We start from the raw sequence: 18,162 nt of genomic DNA on the forward strand, positions 1-18,162 counted from the left end.
TATCAGCAAAATTATTTAAATACAAGTTCAGATGAACAACCACACGACATATTACATTGTGCCGTTATTTATTTAACAAAATTTGAGCTAAGTCCATCACTCTACAGTGAGAAAGATTATTCACAAGTTAAAAATGCTCGAGACAGCCACCAATCTTCTCAAAAGTGGATGTCACAGCAAATTCCCCCCAATGTCAGGCCGTGTAATATTCAGAAATAACAAAAAACTACTGAGCTACATCTCAGATTCTGGAAGTTTCAGTTAGCATGTTAAATGTTAAAGTTTATGACAGCACAATTAGGAAAAGACTGAGCAAGTATGGCTTGTTTTGAAGGGTTGCAGAGAGACAGTTTCTTCTCTCTAAAAAGAGACCATGACCTTTGGACAGACAAGACCAGAGAGACGATGTTTGGCATAGGGTGCTGTCATAGGGTGAGAGGCAGAGTAAACCCCGTACAGGTCGCCAGCTTGTCGCAGGGTTAACACAAAGAGACAGACAACCATTCACAATCACATTCACACCTATGGGCACTTTAAAACCACCAGTTAACCTAACCCCAGTAACTGCATGTCTTTGGACTGTGGGAGGAAACCCAGACTTTATTTTAAATAATTTTAGAAGCTGGTAAACTTAGAATGTATTGCTGCATGCATAAGGGGAAGTCTATTGTAATTCCAGTAATGGTTACACACATACAAGGCATTTTATTGCAATACAAAGCTGATGTTGACCCATTACTCTTATATTTTCTATATCCCACCAGTACTTGCACAGGTCTTCAGGCTCTCAGAGGTCCTTTCTCTGCTAGTCCTTTGCATATCTTTCATATTTGCATGCAATGGGATGAACAATCTACTGTAGTGCTGCATTACTGTGTTACTATGCTCCATGGCAAATGGATGCAGGATAATAACCATGATTTCAGAGACCAGGGCAGCACAGTGAGGGTGAATCCTGCTTCTTACCGGATGTGTCGTCAAAACCTATTTTTCCACTTCCTTTCCATGCTGCTTACAGTTCAGCTCAGTGATCAATATTCTGTCTGGAAAGGAGTGCAGCATTAGGGGTAACATGAAACCAAGGAATCAGGAGGGTTTAAGGCCTACATTATTAGCGCCTGAGTCATGCATGAAACAGAGGAGAGCTGACTTGAACAAAACAGATGCTGTAATTAAAAAAAAAAAAAAATTCAGCTGTAATCATCTCCTTACAGCAAGACAAACTTTGCATTGCTGCATCGTCTAATATGAAAGGTTACAATATGAAAATGAAAGCAATGCTTAAGCATAAACTGCCCGATATATAGATGTGTGACTGCTGTGGGAACTATCACCTATAAGTTTTATTATACACTATTTTTCAACATGTTTGTACAGTTTAGTTAACAGAACATTTAACAATAAATGAATGAAAAATGACAGAAACAGTAAAAATCCTAACATTTAATATTAAGTCTATCAGTAAACTTCACTCAGTGAAACAGTACTGTCCCGTTACTGGATACATTACCACATTTACTAACAAAAATAAACTGTACAGAAAAATGCGTTTTTATAGATTTTCCAGCCTTTTTATTAAATGGCCTTAGTCGTAATTGATATTGTAATGATTTTTAAACATATATAAATGCAAGCAGGGGCGCATTAAGGTGCACCTTTAAATGAGAGTGATAGAGAACCGCACCACAGCCTGAGCTCAGCGCTGTTTGTGCTTTGCCACTGCAGCAGAGGGTAGAGAAGTTCTGTGAAGACCTCAAACTGCTTCTTCTGATGCCAGCTTTTAACTGTAGCCATACTACAATAATACCAATAAAAGGATGTATTAGCTATAAATCATACAAAACAAACTTCTGAAGTTTTTTTTGACAAAATGGGCCAGATGGAAACAGTAAAACTGTCTCATACTGAAGAAACCCATTTAAAAAGGACATTTATTCTAGACCTATATGAAGTATATGAATGTAGGTTAGTATTCCACTACATACAGTGTTTAAAAATTGCATCTAAAAATGGCTGCTTAGACGTCACAGAAAGCTGGTCGTGGTGTTATTTGCAGGTGTTCAGTTACTTTCTCAGTGGATGAATACACCAATACTACAGAACAAAATATTTTGTTGTATTGGCACGTGTTTTTTTTTTCTAAAATGTGCAGGTTAAGGACAATAATGAACAACATTGCATTAAAACCTTCTGGTTTTAGCTTCAGTGGAGTTGCATACTCTGTTGTGGCCAGGGGCAAAGCCAAGGGGTGGCCATGGGTGGCTATGGCCAAGCATATACTCATGAGGAAATTACATCCAGAAGCTGCTATAGCTACAGCAAAACTTTTTTGCAGTCACTTGTTCTCACACGAGTGTATTTTAACAACATGACTGAGCAACATTTCAAAAAGGATAACTTTAGCAGCTGTTACAGCTGTTTTTTTTTTTAATCCTATAAGGGTTAAGTTAAAAAAAAAACAACAACAAATGGGTTATTGTGGTTTATTTTTACATAGTAAAGTTATCATTTGCTGCATAAGCAAATGATCTGGAAAAAAAAGCAGTTTGTTTCTCTCTTGACCTGGCCACCCCTTTAAAAATTGTTATTAAATCTAATTTAAGAATCTAGTGTGATCATTGTGCGCCTAAAAATGTGTAATCATGAATGATTAAAACATAAACAAGAGGCATACAAATGAAATCCGAGTGATGTCAGTCCAGTTTCTACAATTACAATGAACAAACATCAAAGAAAGCCACGCCAGGCCTGAAGCCGTCCTCCAGCAAACACTGAAGAACGGCTGATGATTCCTAAACCATTCTGCCACACGGGCTATAATGACTGCAATCATGCACAAACACACGTCTTACATTTACTACTGTCTTCACTTCTACTGTGCAGTCTCTGTGGAATCAGTTAATTTATGATAAAATAGTCAGACCTGCTGAAAAATTGTCCACACTCCAAAGTTTTTAATTCCACATTGTTGATAAATTGTTTCCACCTCAAACTGCCGGTTTTGTCAACTCTCGGTCACCCTCTCCTCCATAAAGATAATTATTGGTTCCGGCTGGTTGGACATACTCCTCGGTTTTGTCCCAATCTGACACCCAGCCTCCTCCTCCCCCAGCCACGCCTCCCCCTCCATTGGGATCTGATCCCTGGTTTGTGGCTCCATAACCCGCTCCGCCACTTGTACGATACAGTTCCTCCGTCTCGTGCGCAAGCTCGTCCTCATCCAGGATCCCGCATTTCTCGTCGCTCGTCTGCTCTGGCTCTGCCCAGGGTTGTTTCTCTCCAGATGCAAAAATGCCTGCAGCAGATACACAAACTCAGTAAGGCAACAAATGACACGAATCAGTTACAGAATTAGACACTGAAATAAACACTGAAAGCTGACAAGCCTACAGAAAATGTTGCAAAATTTTCATTATTCACAATTTTTGTGATTGGCCTGGTGAAGCAGAAGAAAGACCAATATGCATACCATAGAATATGACACCTCCATAATGAACAATTGATGCAATGAGAAACACACCCTGCCACTCTTCTCGCGTCTATCAGAAAAAAAAGCCAGAAAAACACATCAGAAAAACACGTGAAAGTGTTGATGACACCTACAAACATTCAACAGCATGAGAAACAGATTCAGAAACAGTTCTCACCTTGTGCTTTGTCATGGTACCAACTATAAGTGGGCAAACCATGCCAGACAAGGTGCCTACACCGTTGGAGATACCCATGAGGATACTGGCATACCGCGGTGCAATGTCCAGGTGATTGACATTAAAACCTTTTAAGGAACAATGAATATCATTATCATCTTAGTGATAAAAACATAATTATAAAGCCACTAAACTTTCAAAATCTATTACTATTTATGACCAAAATCTTTAAAGGAAGACTTTGTATTTCACCTGAAATGGCGAAACCGGAGAAACCCACAGCCAGGACCAGGAATGTAATGGCAATGCTTTTTGTGTGTGAAAAACCAACTACCAGCAGCAGGGTAGCCTCCATCCCAAACCCTGATGCAGGCAAGCAAAACAACAGAGACATAAAGAGTTTAGCATATTACATTGCAAAATGTTTATTTAAGTGCCTTTTGTTTACAGCTTTCATAAACTTGAATGTGTTTGGGCAGTCTTGTCAAGTACTAAGTGATACTTGCACTGCAAGCTTCTGCATTTCACGTTGGTGTCAGTTTCTCTCTACAATGTAAAAATAGCAGCAGTGGCAGGGCTTCTGTTTTCTGGTGAGTCATCATTTGGCTTATGTGACAAACATCTATTCACCATAGTTTGTGTTTTTAACGGCATAATTAGCCACAGAGTTACTGTGCTTTTTTTTCTTCCCCAGGGATGCTTGACTCACTTAAGAGTTATCACATGTGCCAGTTTAACCTCTCAAAAGTAAAGGACCGTATATATGTAAGTCAATTAAACTTCAGCGATATCAGTCTGTCCACTTAGGAAGCACAAACTATTTCAGATACTTTGGAGCATATTAAAGTGACAGCAGGTGCACTGGAGAGACAACAACCAGACAGCTCCCATAAAGGGAAAGGTTTTACAGGTATTGACCACACACTTTAGCTCCCTCTGCATCCCTTCTGACTGATTTTTCTCTATTGTTGGACTCCTCATTACTACTGGCAGCATGAGATGTTACCTGCAACCCTTTTCAGGTTGCACAGGTAGTCCATTTCCTTCAGAATGACACATCCATATGAACCATTGCAAGAAGGTTTGCTGTGTCTCCCAGCACAGCCTCAAGACTTTGGTAGATATGAGGAGATGGGCCTTTGCACGAGGAGTGCTGACAAGGGTTATAGAAGGACGTTATTCCAGCAACAGGGCCAGTATCTGTCCCTCTGTGTGGGGAGGAACAGGAGAGCCCCACAAAAAGACCCCTGGCTGGCTGCTCTTCTGCATGTTTCAGAACTGTCAGAATCAGTGTCCACGAGCATGCCCTCAGATGTCCTTTAGTGGGATCTGACCAGTGCCACATAGATTTACTGGCAGCTCTTTCATTTATGTCACATGTGCTCAGTTTCATTCGTGCAAGTGTTTATATTGCCTCTCCTTTATTTGGTCCTTTCTTACCTCCACAGTTCATTAGTTTCCTGACATTGGTGGTGGTCATGATGTGGTTAGATCGCAAAAAGTCAGCAATCTGTCCACCAATGGGGACAATGATGGTCATAACCAGATGAGGAAGAGCAGACAGTATGCCCACCTAGATGAGATCAAGAAAGAAGTTTAAACAGGTGAAAAACATCCAATGAAGTTTGACAAAATGTTGAATCTCCGTCCTGTTATTGCACATTCACTCCAAGAAACACAAGGACTGAAAAAGTCCACTTCTGGACTCTGGACTGTTCACCCCTCTGTGGCAACAGGTCTGTCGATGCAGTTACAGTCTGCCTATAGAGAATTGTATCTTCTAGGGATAATTACAGGACCTCAAGCTAACTATGCGTACATGTTTATACAGTTTCTTCTAGATTTTAAAGTGCAATCTTGGGAGAAAAATCTTAATTTTACGGTAAGACTAGAAAAGCATTACAAAAATGCCTAGTTTGAACTAATAATGATCAAAAATATATACCATAAATTAATAGATAACCTGAACCCAACTTTGTGCTTTCTTTAAAAGTTAGATTTTTGCACCATTACATTAAGGTACAGTGGTTCATGACTGGTCTCCATAAGGTACAAACCACAACGGTGCAAATAAGTGCATTCGAGGTTACCACTGCAGTGGCAAGCCACTCCACCAAAAGCAATTGGTTAATTAATTGAGTTGCTGAGACGGTTTTAAAGTTTTTGCTTGTTTACTGCACACGATAAATTCCTCATGTTTGGCGTTTGTTACCTTGCTAATCTCAAATCCAAAGACCTCTTCAAAGTAAGCAGGCTGGCTGATGAGGAGTAAGTAGAAAGTCCAGCTTCTACAGAAGTTAGCTACAATGATGGCATACACCGGCATGGAGGTAAAGAAGGCCCTCCATGGTGTATTGAATTTCTGCAAGAGAAAAATATGGTAATAATTTTAGAGATTTTGTAATGAAATTCTCTGATATATAACCAGTGAATTTACTGATGTTTTCCTGTGAAATAAACTAGCATCAGAAACTACAGTAGAGTGGGGTGTGTGTGTGGAACTTAGTTTTGCTTGAATGCAAGTAGAGAAATGACTGCTGATAAGGAGTTTCTGAATTGGTCACTGTGACCGACTAACAATTGTGTTTCTGACTCAGTGTTTGCTTGTTTACCATCTCTGTGCTCTCAGTTTGAATCTGCATATAAACTCATCTCTATTTTTAAGGGTTTTTTTTTAAAAAGAAAAAAAAATGGCAGCATAGCGATCCTGCAAATGAGTCACATGCACTTGAAAGAAGTGTAAATTATAGACCAGGTCACGGCATCAGTGTCAGCGGCAGCTAATGCAATGTGAACACAGTGTTTGAATTATGCTGTACTGACAGTCACTGTATGTTGTGCCGTCTCGCCGATGCTTTCCTCAATGTATTTCCTCTCCTCCTCGGTGATTGTGGGGTGGGCTGCTGGACTTTCATATGACACCAGGATCCAAAAGCAATACCACATAACACCAAAACTTCCTGGGGAGGGAAGAGGAAGGATGGAAAACAGAGGAAATTAAAAAAAGAACAAGGTGCCAGTTAAAAATACCAAACAACCCGGGCATGGTTATGAGGTCATGTCCAAACAATTAGAAGTCTGTCATTCTACAGTGAGAACGTTTATTCACAAAGGGAGAATATTTGGGACAGTCAACAACTTGTCAGGAGTGGCTGTCCCAGCAAATTTACTCCAAGGTCAAACCAAGGTGCAATGCTCAGGGACACTGCAAAAATAAATAAATAAATCCAAGAGCTACAAAGATGCAAAGATGAGGACAAAGTGAAGATGCTTTGCCATAAAGCACAGCACCATGTTTGGCGGATACCGAAGCACAGACACCTCATAACAACTGTCAAGCACAGTGGTGGGTGGGGTGATGATTTGGCCTATTTTTGGACAGCTTGCAGTCAACCAGGAAGTCTTCTTTATATTAAAATATTCTGGAGTCAAATGTGAGGCCATCTGTCCAGCAGCTAAAGCTTGGCTGAAATTGGGTCATGCAACAGGACAATGATCCCAAGCACAGCAGCAAATCTATAACAGAACGGCTGAAAAAGAAAAGAATCAAAGTGCTGCAATGACTCAGTCAAAGTCCAGCACCCAACCTAGCTGAAATGCTGTGGTGGGACCAGAGAGCTGTGTATAAATAGATGCCTGCAAACCTCAATGAACTGAAGCAACATTGTTAAGAAGAGCGGGCCAAAGTTTTTTTCACAACAATGTCAAGACTGGTGAAGTCACAAAGAAAATCAATACCTCAAGTTATCACTGCTAAAGGTGGTTCTGTGAGCTGCTGAATCGTGGGGTGTACTCAGTGTTTCATGCACTGCATCTACATTTTGGCTTCATTTTTGTAAAATAAATCATGACACAGAATAAAATGTCATGTGTTGCTGTTCATCTCAGGTTGTATTACCTAATTTTAGAAACTATTAAGGACTAGATCATTTTTTAAAAATTACAGCATTGTGCAAAAGTCTTGATCCACCCCTCGTTACTTTATATTTTTCTTCCAAGCAGCCAGACTTTCCTGTCATTGTTAAAAATGGAACCATAGTTTTCCAGGCTTTCTGAGCTTTGAAAGTTTTCTTTGGACATTGGCTGCTTTTTCACTCATTTTCAGTCCTTGTAACTGACCATTTTCAGAGGAATGTTTGTTTGTTAAACCACTTAACGCTGACCTTTGAATCATTCAAGCATGAAAAGCCACCTACTTCAAGGCAAGAACCAGGGGTGTGTCTGCACATAACAGACAGCTTAACTTTACTTGAATCTGTGAAAAATAACACAGTTTGATGGGCATAAAATGACATTTTTTACACTAAAAAGGTGATTTCCAAAGAGCCATTAGCTGACAATGTGAGCATATAAGATACTTGAGATATGCTGAGCTTGCTGTGCAGTGTGTCCTTAAAAGAAACTGGACAAGTGGAGGTCAAAAGAAGAAGTGGCAGGTCTTAAAAAAAAAAAAAAGACTTGCCCATGAGAGTTCAGGCTGTGTTGACGAATGAACGTGGTCACACCAAATATTGACTTTCAGGCTTGTTAGAATTGTACAAACTCTGTTTTAACCTTATATACCATATTTCCACATATGTTTACATGCATCAATAAATTGCTGCAGCCCAGCAAAATATAAAGAAGTGAGAGGTGGCTCAAGATTTTTGCACAGTGCTGCATGTCTTGACATGTAAAACCTTTTTACCATGACTTCTGGTATTTTATGCACTGGTCTGTTGTGGTTTTCCTTTTCTTGCAGTTTCATAATGAGTCAGGCTCCGCTGTGTGATGGTTGTGCCTGATGTATTAGCATCTTCATGTAAAACTCTGCTGTCAGTTTCGTCATGGAAACAGTTAACGCCTGACATGCACACTGAGTCTAAATTTAATGTGATGGTTTGAAATAAGGCCTAGTAGCCAAAGCTGTCTTACCATAAACGTAGAAGACAGACGACCATCCCGAGTACTGGACTAGGATTCCAGCTAATGGCATGGCAATCACAGCACCAGCATAAGAACCTAAAATAAGCAAAATATTGGTTTAATTTTCATGTCTTTTATAGATTTTTTCAATATTTTTAATCTTAATCTACCACCCATGTTGCCCTTTATTTGCTTGGTCCATAAAATGCAGTGAGTTAGACAGTGAGATTTAAGATAAAGAAATAAAAGAATTACCCCAAAACAAAACATGAACTTGTTTTGATTATTGCCATATGTGTCAAGAAAGCAGCAACTCCTCCCTTTTGACCTGCTGATCCACTCATCATTATTAGGTTGAGCTCTAATTATTGAAAAATTAATCTATTTTAATAGAACCTGCTGTTTGTAGAGAGAGCTGCAGAGGGGCCCTGATCGTGCACTCACCACAAAAGGCTGTTGTGGCCAGGCGACTTCTTTCCAGTGGTGGTGCCCATTTTGCCCAAATTCCATGACAGGCTGGGTATGAAACACCCTGTGGGAATGAGAGTTAAAGGCAGGAATTTGCATTACTATAAAATAGAGTCTTAAATGTATAAATGTAGTATGTAAACAGAAATCTGACTCAGTGTCAATTCTATTTCAGAGGACAATGAAGCACCTCCACAAGTCCTTGACAGATCCTGACAATGATAACGCAGCCAAAGTGTATGCGCGCTGCTGTAGGAATGAGCATGTTCAGGAACGACGTGGCCACTATAGCAAAGCCGAACACTCTGAAAAAGAAAAGAAGCAGTAAGACACAGAGAGGAAATTACCATACTGAACACGCCGTGTGACAAAAGTCAATCATTCCTTGCATACGAGACACACTGCAGCAGGTTAACAGACCTGTTTGCTGCAAACTTTTGACAGATGAAACCTCCTGGGATTTGGGTTACAATGTACCCCCAGAAGAACGAACCATGGATCATTCCCACTGTTTCTGGCTCCCAGTCAAACTGTGCTTTCTGTTGGGACACATGGTAAGACAGGTAACTCAAAATTATGACTGTGCACGTGCATTCGAGTTATTCTTTCAGTTCACAAAAGCAAGACTGTGTTTAACATAGCATACCTCATCTAAAACTGGACATTAGAGCCCAAGGAACCATAAAAATAATGTGGTCCACTACTGACACCTATTGAACAATTATAAGTATTCTGCCAGCTCTCTTAACTATATCTAAAGATTTACTCTGCTGAGGCAATTTGTGTGACCCACAAATTTCAGGTTTCACCACCAAAATTTGTAAGAAATTTTTGACCAAAAAAAGTTACTTAAAATAAAAAGTACCTTTTTCTATCTTGCACAAAGTTGGAAGAACACTGTCACCTAAAACATCACATTTTGCTGCTGTTTTTTCTTTCTTTCTTTTTTTTTTTTCAAGTTAATTGCAATAAATCTTTCTCACAGCCAGCATGTTGGCTTTTCGGGAAGTTTCAGAATAACTGCGTTTGATTTGGTGGGTCAGTTTCAGGATGCCTGTATTGTTTATTCTTATTGTTCCTTTTATGACAAGTTAATATGTTGTGACTATTAAAAGAAGAGTATGTGATTTTTTGCTGCTACAGGTAAAAAGATATAAACAAAAATTATGGTTTGATAAAGAAAAGTAGCTTGGAATCATGGGAGATGTTGTCTTCAGGGGATAACTCAGATAAAAATCATGTTCATAGAAAAAGCACTGCTATTTCAGCTTTATTAAAGTGAAATTTGGACAAAAAAAAAAAAACATGTCCACATACTTTTTTACAGACATCTGCTGTCACTTACCACTATGACCTCCTTGTTGTCTCTGTAGATGGTGTGGCTGTTGACCATGCTGACGATAGCCACTCCCAAGTTACACCGGATACCGAAGGAGATGCAGAAACCAATGCCGGAGAGGATTGCAATGATGTAGCGCCTGGGCAGACCGAAGCATGTGCAGTCCACCACAGGCATCTCCTTCTCCTGCACCAGCTCTGGCCGGCCCTCCGCCGACAGCTCAATCGTCTCGCCATTTTCCTGTTTCTTCTCAATAGCTCTATGAGGAAGAGATAAAAAAACAAAAAACAGATTGTCTTTGAAGAGGTGGTTTGTAGACTGTGTTATTTTAATGGCTACATTTTTAATAAAGGCAAAATATTTGCATTTCTCATCTGTTTTAATGTAGCTTGCCAAAGATATAACCTTGACAACACACACCAAAACACTCTTGAATGCAAATCAGATATTTTAGAAAGCCTTCTACTAGCAGATAGTAGAGTGTGCTGATTTATTTAAGGTAATCAGCACTTCATAAGTGGCAGGAAATAACTCAAAGTTCAACAGTTATTGAAGCCTGAAAGGTTTATGTATAGTATTGATTTTCTTTCAGAGGAATCACAGTGAGCCTGAGGTTTTCCAAACTCTCGCTGCCACAGTGAAAGCAGATCCTCTTCTGAAAAGCTTGTTGACTGACAACTTGGCCTGTTAAAAGTGAATAGGTTTAGATGTTCAGACAATCCTCCTGGGTGTCTGTTTGACTGCTAACTTAAGCACCTTAAAGAAAAAGAAGTCAGTCAGCACAAATGTCCATTAGCATCCCACTGCTGGGGTTTGCTGAAAAACCTTATTATGTAAAGTTAACACAATGAGGATTTTTCCATTGCATCCTCAAACTGGCCAACATAAAGGAAAAGGACGTAAAGCGAGCTACTCTTACTCTGAAACCCTTAGAGACCACGATGTCTGTCAGCCTCCAACAAACATTAAATATGCATCTAAATGCAGCGGTCATTTATTAAACATGACATGTGAAAAGCTGAGTTCTCAGATTAGACCACTGCGGGTCCTGCTGAGATTACCACTTTATTTGTCGTGCACATTTAAGTGTAAAATTAATCAATTCATTTGGTAATGAAATTCATGAACAAACTGTTGAGAGATGCACTGAGTATGAGTATACATCTGTAAACTCAACCCTGCAGCTTTTAGCCAAAAGACAACCGAGTAAAGTGGAGTGGAGATCGTGGGCCTATTTTATTTGACAGCTTGCACAGGACAGAGGGAGATGAAATGAATCAGATTAGCATTTGGAGCTGACTCTTCCTAGTTTTAAATTATCCATAGTCTCCACTGTGAGCAGTAATCATGGGCAGGAAGAGTTTAGAGCGGGTAATGATACTGTATGGGAATTTTCATCATATGATTATATGTAAAGGTATAATGTAAGTATCAATAAAATGCATTAAAAAAAGTATAAAAACAAACAAAAAACAACTGCTTAACCTCGTGGAGTCGATGCATTTAGGAGCTAATGAGAGCAGCTCCTGTTTATTGTTTGGTGTCATTAAAGTGCTGCTTCCAGTCAGAGGTGGACAAGCAGGAAGTGACAGATCAGTTTTTAGCTCATCCAGCTGAAGGACCGATGAGCTCATTCCACGATGACGATGACACGTCTGTCATCTGTTCAGCCGTCCACAATTCACAAGGTGCCACTCCTCTTAGAGTGCTGCTCAGATTTTAGTGAAACTTAAACACAACGATCACCTGATGGGTCTTCACCCAAATTGTGCTCAAGAACAATGCCGGGATCGTGTTTGCCATTTTTACGGGCGGTAACCTGTGAATTGTGATGGATCTTGAGCCGGGTGAGCTAAAATGTAACTCACCTTCTGGTTTTATACATGTGAGCAGCTTATATTGAAGGGAATCAGCCATGAAATTTCAAAAACGTAATACACTGTTTTCTACACCACTGCAGTAAATATGATCAGAGTGAAGCTGTTCTGCATCCTCATACTGTTCCTAACCAAAGCAGTGTGATAATTTTAACATTTTGACAGGAAACTGGTGGGCTGTGGGAGACACTTGAGTCCAAACAGAAAGCATGACGCTCGCAGGGGAAAAATATAAATAAGAAATAATGAGTGCAGCTGATGAAAATGTCCACATATGAATCAAAACACTGAATGTAGTTCAGTGATTTTTTTTTTTGTATCACTTTGATGCTGTCATTTTTATTCCAAGATTTGTGTGTATTTTTGTTTAAGGTGACTGAAAGTTGAGAAAGACGGGAAATCACAGAAGAGATTGGGACATGTGACAAAGACACACAAGGTCAAACCCCCCCCCCCCCCCCCCCCCCCCAGATTTCTCTTTCTTTTTTTGTTGTGAGTAAATATGTGCATCATACTTGTGATATTCAATAACATTTAGAGTATCTTTAACTCGTGGCAAAAACATTCATATGTAGTTTATCACTCTGTTCAACTGCGTAGTTTGATAGAATATACTTCTTGCTGGGGCTTTAAAATAACAATGGCTATTACCAGAAAAGTGCAGCAACGAAATTTGTGTTTTTGCCAATAAATCTGTCCAGGACATTCAAACAAAACACCAACAAGACTGTAAACAGCTATGCCATTATAAAAGACACTTTGTTGGTAACTGTAAGCAGGGCTTCCAACAATCTCCAACACTGATCAAGTATTAATGATTTTCAGTGTTAAATTATTAATACCTCTGGCTCTCTTGGACTATTTTTGTCTGGGCCGCCCTCTCTCTTCTTTCTTCCTGTCTCCTTTTCATCTTTAACCCTCCTTCTTACCGTCATCTCCCCTGATTCACGCACAGCCTCACACAATTCACAGCATTCCTGTCCTCTTTTACACCAGTTTATTTCCCTGGTGTCCATATGTGCAGTGTTTTTGGTCGCACTTCACAATACAGTCCATGACTTATGATGTCATTTCTCAACATTTACCATTTATTTAATTTTTCTGTATTTAGGGTATTGTTTTGGATTCCTAACGCTATTTTAACTGTAGTTCCAGTAGAATAAGCAAGTAACAACTGGCAGTTTTAAAGCAAAGTTATAAGTTACACTGTAAGTATTTAATATGTAATTACTATGTCTGGGTATTTCAGAGGAAATGACCAATGATGTTTCTCCTTCTTACATTGTAATTACACAGTAGTATTTATGGTATTGGCTGCATTATAGGGTATCAAATCATCCCAGTGTAATTACACAGTATTGTTAAGGGTAGAGGCTGTAGTACCCCAACCTCACCTTCTGACATTGTAATTACACATTATTTTGGAGTACAAGCTGTAGCATGTTTCAGAGTTGTCCCTTCTGAAAAACAGGGCACACCAAGTTCATTTCTTTAGATGCTCTCTCCACCTGAAAACACAATAAACGAAGCACATTGCAACATGATGCGGACTTGCAATGTAAGAAGCCAGAAAGGATAATATTTTGGTTTTTAGTTTTTCTTTCTTTGCCCCAGAGTTACTTATTATGCAAGAAATATTGACATTATCATTTGTGTCTCCTAAAATAATCTAAAGGACTCACCACTTTCAGCTACTTGCACTAAAATGTGCTTCTTCTTTCCTTTGAAACCTCTTTGCTCTGCTGTGCTGACATTTTAAGAACCAGTTAGTGTTTTAGATACTCAAAACTACACCCTGGAGTTTGAGCAAATATGGTAAATGTTGGTAAATTATACTATAAGTCAAGTACTTTACTATAAAGGGTGACTGTATCTTATATTTTATACTGTATCAGTTGCAGTGACTTTTCATGACTGACCCTGAGTTAAGGAAAATCCGCCGTAATCCTAACAAGCTACCTGACCTTCTCCCAGTTTCTCCCCTTACAGCATGTGGAAAAGCCTGAGTTGAATCATCGCTGTGGTGCAATTTAACTCAGCACGAAACAAGCATAATAATGAATGTTGATAATACAGGGGGGTTGAGTTCATATTTCCCGTTCTGCTAAATCACTCTACTTGGTTCTGTCCGCGGGTTAATCTCTTAATTCATACATCAAGGTCAACAGCTTGGTCAGCTCGGAATAATTGATTAGATAAGAGAAAGATGACAGGCTGAAAATTCTCCGTGGAATTAACACAACCTTACTGAACTCAGTCTCCTAACATAAAATGATAGCATATCACCTCTCTGCTCACTAGCCGGTTATAATGGTTCCGTCCTTCTGGACAGAACTATTAGAGAGTTAATTATGAAATACTAGTGGGGGGAAGATTTTTCCAGGTAAACGTTTTGAGGATAACATCTGAGCTAAACAGGAGATTCAGAGTGTGCTTGAGTCCATCACCTGATCTTTAAAATAAAGACAAGCGACAGCTGTCTCCTATGATCACCGACGAACGCGTGACTGCTAATTTGTCACACTCGGGGTTTTTTTGTTGTTGTTGTTTGTTTAATAAAAATGAGAAGAGGCTTGAGAGGGACACAACAGTCCGAGACTTTTATAATAAAACAGGCGTTAGTAAGTTACGATTCGTATGTACTGTGATTATTTTTGCGTGCAGAGAGTAGGACCGGTCAACGAGGCCGGTGCGCCTTTTACGCAAAGGTACCGGAGGGAGCACGTGAGAGCAGTGGACTCCAGTGAAATGACCTGCGCTCTCTGCCGCAGGTCGAGTGGCCTAATCCCAGCTGTCGGGAGGAGGGGGGACATCATGACAAGCTATCAGGCTACTTATGAGGGGAGGGAAGTGGCCAAGGTGTACGCCCTGCAGGGATTTACGTGGGCCGACAGCTTGGACGGGGAGATGCTATTTATGGAGAGGATTTAAGTGTTTAGACGCTGCATCAAATCCCGAGAGAAAGAAAGGGGAGTCCACGATAGCTTTCATGCTATAACTGGCCAGGTTCCTCACTAACTTACGCACTATTTATCAGGAGTGCCACATTTTTTTCTTCTTTTTCTTTCTTTTTTTTTTTTTATTTTTTATAACACAGCGTGAACAAAATTGGTTCCACTAGCGCCATCAGCCTATGAAAGTGTTTTTTAAAAAAAGTCACAGTAAAATGACACAGTGTCTGTTTTTTTGTTTGTTTTTTTTGGTATTGTAACATATGTAACAAGTTATTAACTGTTGTGGCCCCCAGTGATGGTTAATTAGTCTTCCTAAGGTTACTGTCCACTAATGGCAGGTGTGAGATGACAGGCCTCTTTAGGCCTGCTTTACACTAAACACACGCTTCCTCTCTGGAAGTCATCAATATCTTCTAATTTCTAAACTGGGAAGAAAATGAAACACACCATTTGATTGTTCTTTCATAAAATTCCTGACAGACTCCCACACAGACCTGTCAGTGCTTCTGTAATATGACAACGTAGCAGCGCGGCAGAAAAGCTGGAAGAAATGGATCAAATTATCGATCCAGCGCTTCATCTTTCACTGAGAGAACATTTTGAGCCTAAAATGAAACTTCATTCTGTTTTTTTTCCCTTTTTTTTTCTTTCAGGAACAAAGAATGATAAGCATTGCTTATAACTGAGTGTTTAAGTTTAATTTTAGGTTTCAGAGAAATTCTTTTATCAGCTAACATAACCCTGCACTGCCATATAAAGCCAGTTATTGTGCGTACCTTTTTGATGCGACAGATTCAGAAGGAGACAAATATTTTCAGGTAATTCAGGCCTCTGGACATTATTTTCTTCATATCTTCTCAACAGAAATCGTCATGGACTAACAGACCACGTTTCAGCATCAATAAGGATGAACTTCCTTTCAGGTGCCCAGCTTAACTACCAAAGACAAACCTTATTTTTAACATTAATGGTCACCCAACATGTTTCTGCTCTGTTCCCTGTGGAGATTTTACATACCCGTATATTTTCCCGAGAGTCTTGGCTGCCACGGCCTTAAACCTGTCCGGCCGGATCTCCATCCTCACGTCTCCAGGACCGGACCAATGTGCAGTCTTTGCGCGCTCCCGACCTAGCGCACAGCCTTTCTCCTTTACTCCCCCGCTTCTTGTTTCTTACTCACATTTAAAACAAAACAAAACAAAACGATTTGGTTTGGTCACCAGATTTCTTAACTCACGGTTTGACGTGAAACGAGATTTGTAATCAGCGACAGACTGTCCAGAGATTTGACTGAACCTACTTCAACTCCCTTTATATAAAAGCAACCGAATATGCATATCCAGCCCCACTTTTCCGGATACCCTGATGTCCAAACAAACTTCGTCACACTGTTTGGTGTCCGTGAAGGTTCACAGAGAGCCGCGAGCAACTTTCGACAGGATTCATGGCCGAACGTTGTCTCTGGCCGTGGTCCTGAAAACAGATTACTGCTGCCTGTGCGCTAATCTCTCCAAGTGTGTAGTGAGTGGAAGGTATACGACACTTCCTTCCTCGTTTTAAGCACCGAATATCCAAGCAGCGGCTATTCTTGGAGCGCACAAGCCTTGAATGGAGAGTTAGTGTAAACACTGTCCCACCAAGAACATTAAAAGAGGTTTCCGGGTATTTGTAAGAAGGGGCGGGCATGCAGACTCACCTCAGGACACTGTACTGATTGTGGATTAGACTACCGGTTTTTTTTGTTTTGTTTTGTTTTTTTTTCCCTCTCGCTTTTAAGACCAGAAATCCATTTCTAAAAGTACTGACAATAAATAGAATTTCACCCACGAAGGGGTGAGTCTTCGTTGTACCTTGATCTCTTCATGTCCTGCACCATACCAACAGCGGCAGGGGCAGGGCTGCTATATGGCGTTATTGGTTACTGCAATCCATTATTTTTAGAGCCGCTTTCTTTCTTCGTACAATAACAAATGTGTTCTTTTGGCACATTTTATATAGATATAGATGTCTCTGATGGCATAAAACCAGGCTTAATGTAACTGTATACTATAGATAACCCATCCTTAAAGAACAGAGCATAAAAGAAAAATATTGCATTTCAGTACTGCTGCAATATCCATAAGTATTTGGACAATGGCAATTTTTGTAGTTTTGCCACTGTACACCACCACAGTGGATTTTAAATCACACTGTGAAGATGTGACTGAAGTGGAGACTTTCAGATTTAATTAATAATTGCAATATCTGTTTAGGGATCCATCCATCCATTCCCCCCATTTTCTCAGAAGTAACTAGACAATTGACCGACAAGCAGTTTCATGGCCATTTCTTTGCCTTGAGAAACTCTTGGGTTGCATTTGCAGTATGCTTTTGGTCATTATCCAGTCACACTGTGAAGTGCTGCCCGATTAGTTTTGCAGCATTTGGCTGAATGTGAGCAGAGAGTACAGCCCTGTACATGTCAAAATTCATCCCGGTGCTTCTATCAGCAGTCACCTCAAACATGAGTTGCCTTGTTCCATTGGCAGCCATACATGACGGTGCAATAACTTTGCTTCCAACCTGTTTAACGGATGATGTGGTATACTTCAGATCATGAGCTTTTTCTCTTCTTCATACTTTCATCTGTCCAAATAATTAGTTTCTAGAACAGTTTTATGTTTTCTTGCAAAGTCTAATCTGGCCTTCTTGTTCTTGAGTGCAATCAGTGGTTTGTACCTCATTGTAAACCCTCTGCATTTACATTCATGGGGGCATCTCTTGACTGTAGACTTTGACAGTGATACACCTACCTTCTCGACTCAAGAGTGTTCTTGTCCTATTTAGATTTTGCGAAATAATGACGTCATCATACACTTTAGGCATCTTCTGTGGTCTGTCAGTCCCTTTGGTGTTGCAGAGCCGGCCAGTGCATTCATTCTTTTTAAGACTGTATTAGATTTTTGATTTGACCACTGCTTAAGTTTTTGCTT

The 18,162-nt window shown here is 39.9% G+C and overlaps 1 protein-coding gene across 2 annotated transcripts; it reads right to left on the bottom strand.

The window, feature by feature from the left end:
• Positions 1-1,316: 1,316 nt before the first annotated feature.
• slc17a7b (solute carrier family 17 member 7b) lies at positions 1,317-16,777 on the bottom strand. Of its 2 annotated transcripts, none has more exons than XM_030754691.1 (14): positions 16,491-16,777; positions 16,208-16,365; positions 10,366-10,618; positions 9,441-9,559; positions 9,211-9,325; positions 8,997-9,084; positions 8,562-8,648; positions 6,471-6,607; positions 5,860-6,009; positions 5,088-5,220; positions 3,900-4,010; positions 3,648-3,775; positions 3,470-3,539; positions 1,317-3,295 (listed from the first exon to the last, which is right to left on the bottom strand). In XM_030754691.1, exons 2-14 carry the CDS (start codon positions 16,267-16,269, stop codon positions 2,988-2,990), a joined length of 1,761 nt encoding a protein of 586 aa, XP_030610551.1. In that variant the 5' UTR covers positions 16,270-16,365; positions 16,491-16,777; the 3' UTR covers positions 1,317-2,987. The 2 variants fall into 2 exon arrangements, with proteins under 2 accessions (XP_030610551.1, XP_030610552.1); XM_030754692.1 differs by having other exon boundaries at positions 16,208-16,361; positions 16,491-16,776.
• Positions 16,778-18,162: the final 1,385 nt, after the last annotated feature.

The sequence above is a fragment of the Archocentrus centrarchus genome, chromosome 19, assembly GCF_007364275.1.
Source record: "Archocentrus centrarchus isolate MPI-CPG fArcCen1 chromosome 19, fArcCen1, whole genome shotgun sequence".
NCBI lineage: Eukaryota > Metazoa > Chordata > Actinopteri > Cichliformes > Cichlidae > Archocentrus > Archocentrus centrarchus.